Below are 2,667 nucleotides of genomic sequence, written 5' to 3'. Positions count from 1 at the left end.
CGTCCCGCCCCTCTCCTCAGCGGCATGTGCTCCGGTTGTATTGTAAACAAAGGCGTTGTTAATATCGCTTATCAGTTTGAGCCCGATTGAGAAGCAGAGGATATTAGTGAAGAGGATCGTGCAGAACCTGTGCAAGCACGGCTTTTAATGGTAGGCCTATGTTTTTTGTTTGTTGTTGTCTCATACTTTTAGATACGCTGTTATTTGTAAATGCCGCTGCTTATGTTAGCTTTTAATATACGGTTTTATACAGTACAGAGAGAGATGCAGAGCAGGGGGACGTGTGGAACAGTATTAAGAACCTCTGCTTTAGAACATTGATTTTGAAACCTGTGAATCCATTAGAATCGTTAGAAGACAGAATCGCGATTCATATATGAACAGATTTTTACGTGCACCTCTAGTTTTCTCTTCCTCTTCTCTAAAGCAGCGCAGCATGGCCTCGCCCCCTTTGTTGCCTTTTCCCGAGGGCGGGGTTTATCAGGGTTTGTGATGTCACGAACCTGGGAAGTACCAGCCGTTTTTGTAGGCATTAAACTGCCAGAATTTTAGAAGACGATATCTCAGTTTGCATTGAACTTTCAGCTTCGTAACTTTGCAGATATTGTTTATGTTCAAACAGCGACATTACACACTAACGTTAAAAAAGTGAAATTGCAATCAACCACCCTTTGTGTGTATGTGCTGTACATGTGGAAGAATTGACAATAAAGCAGACTTGACTTGACTTGACTTGACTTGACTTAACTGAACAGTGTGTCTTGACAAATAAAATGTAATACATTTTCTTAGATTTGGTTTGTTCTGAAGATGATGATGATGATGAATGTCTGCAGATAGATTTATGTTCAGCTGAAGTCTGACATGTGCTCTCTGTTCTCTGTTCAGCCCGGTAAAGACAGCATCTGGCTGCCCGTCCTGGTCATCGCACGCTTGGTGTTCGTTCCTCTCTTCATGCTCTGTAACGTTCAGCCCAGACACTACCTGCCCGTGTTGTTCGCTCACGACGCCTGGTACATCATTTTCATGATCCTCTTCTCCTTCAGCAACGGATACCTGGCCAGTCTCTGTATGTGCTTCGGACCAAAGTACGTACAAAATATCATCAACATGCATGCGAAACAGACTTACTTATGTCAGGCTGCTAGAAAAATAAAATTGTCCCAGTGTGCTACATTGACATTAATGATTTGTGCTGCTTGTTAAGCAAAGAAATGCTAGTAGTTCCTCAAGCAATTAGGGCTGGGTTTTAGGGTTTTCACGATTCAATTTTGACTGACAAGCTTTCGATTCCAATTCAATTCGATTCAATATCGATTATTTTGGATATATATCAGGTACAATACATGGCAAACTTTCTCAAAGAAAAAAATTCTCTCAACTAATGCTGTAAAATATAAATGAGAGTCATTTGATACTACATTACTATTATATTGATATATTATAATATAAACATTTAAATGGTGGCTGCCAAGCATAAATTAAATATTGAAGAAGGGTAAAAATTATAATGAATTTATTTTGTTGAAATGAAAATAGTGCTGCCGCTTCTCTTCAACTGAGGCGCTACAGTGATCTGTCAGTCCACATTAAACAGCGCCAAAACTGTATTTATTGTTTAAATATTGTAATAAAATGGACAGAATTTGAAATCTCAGACTTTGTTTCAAATCAAAACTAACAAATAACAAAGCTTATGATGATTTAATCATGTTATTAAATCATAATCTACAATGTTACGTTCATTAACTGAAAACAGGCTAGACTAATCGATTCTTGGGATTTAAGAATCAATATGGTTTCATAAAAATGAGAATTGATTAAAATCGAGAAATCAATATTTTTTACCCAGCCCTAGTAATATTAGTTTCATCTTTTCTGTACACAGTATGATGGTGTTCATCTAACAGTTAGTCAAAGTTCTTCATGTCCTCTAATGTTTTGTGTTCGTCCCACAGGAAAGTGTCCCAACATGAAGCGGAAACCGCAGGGGCCATCATGGCTTTTTTCCTCTCTCTTGGCTTGGCTGTGGGAGCCGCGTTATCCTTCGGTTTCCGGGCCATGATCTAGAAGCATGGCCTAGTTCTCAGTATGATGAAGATGAACTTTAACCCTAGATATACACAGAGCCAGAGAGAATGTATTCATACTGCACATGTATCCCTTTGCCTGTTTGCCCCTCTTGTGTGTTTTCTTAAAGAAGTGGAACTGGAATAGACAGTATTCACGCAGGGATTCTAAGAGGGAACATCTTCATCAACATTATGATGTTATGAGCATCATCATCATCATCATCATGCAAAAAACGAGCCGAACCTGTCTGCATATTTTTTGTATACTTGTTGTAAATTGTGCCAATTCAGTATTTAGCAATAATGTTTAGCAAAAATAAATTTTTTGTCTTTTTTTCCCCATTACAAATGTCAAAAAATTCAAAATGACTTTGATACAATATGAAGTCTTGTTTTATGAAAAATCTATCCAAATTAAGTAAGTTTATGCTTAAAACAAGAAATAAAATCTATCAATTGGATAAATATAATCTGGTTTTGCCTTTTGAATTAAGTTTATTTGTCTTGCATTATTGACAGACATTTTTACTTGTAATTTTTACTAGTGATTTTGATAGTTTTCATAAAACAAGACTTAACATCTTAAGTAGGGCTG

General features: G+C 37.0%; 1 protein-coding gene across 3 annotated transcripts in view; it reads left to right on the top strand.

The window, feature by feature from the left end:
* LOC107655740 (equilibrative nucleoside transporter 1-like) overlaps positions 1–2,256 on the top strand; it is a 36,662-nt gene extending 34,406 nt beyond the window's left edge. For all 3 annotated transcript variants that reach the window (XM_016443332.1, XM_016443315.1, XM_016443324.1), the window contains exons 12-13: positions 889–1,088; positions 1,959–2,256. In XM_016443332.1, the coding sequence (XP_016298818.1) occupies positions 889–1,088; positions 1,959–2,070 (312 nt within the window). In that variant the 3' untranslated portion in view covers positions 2,071–2,256. The remainder of the gene's footprint in view (positions 1–888; positions 1,089–1,958) is intronic.
* Positions 2,257–2,667: the final 411 nt, after the last annotated feature.

This window comes from Sinocyclocheilus anshuiensis, unplaced genomic scaffold, assembly GCF_001515605.1.
Source record: "Sinocyclocheilus anshuiensis isolate Anshui unplaced genomic scaffold, SAMN03320099.WGS_v1.1 scaffold1463, whole genome shotgun sequence".
NCBI classification, from domain to species: domain Eukaryota; kingdom Metazoa; phylum Chordata; class Actinopteri; order Cypriniformes; family Cyprinidae; genus Sinocyclocheilus; species Sinocyclocheilus anshuiensis.
Note: the sequence above shows the minus strand (reverse complement) of the source record. Positions and strands in the feature narration are given on the sequence as shown.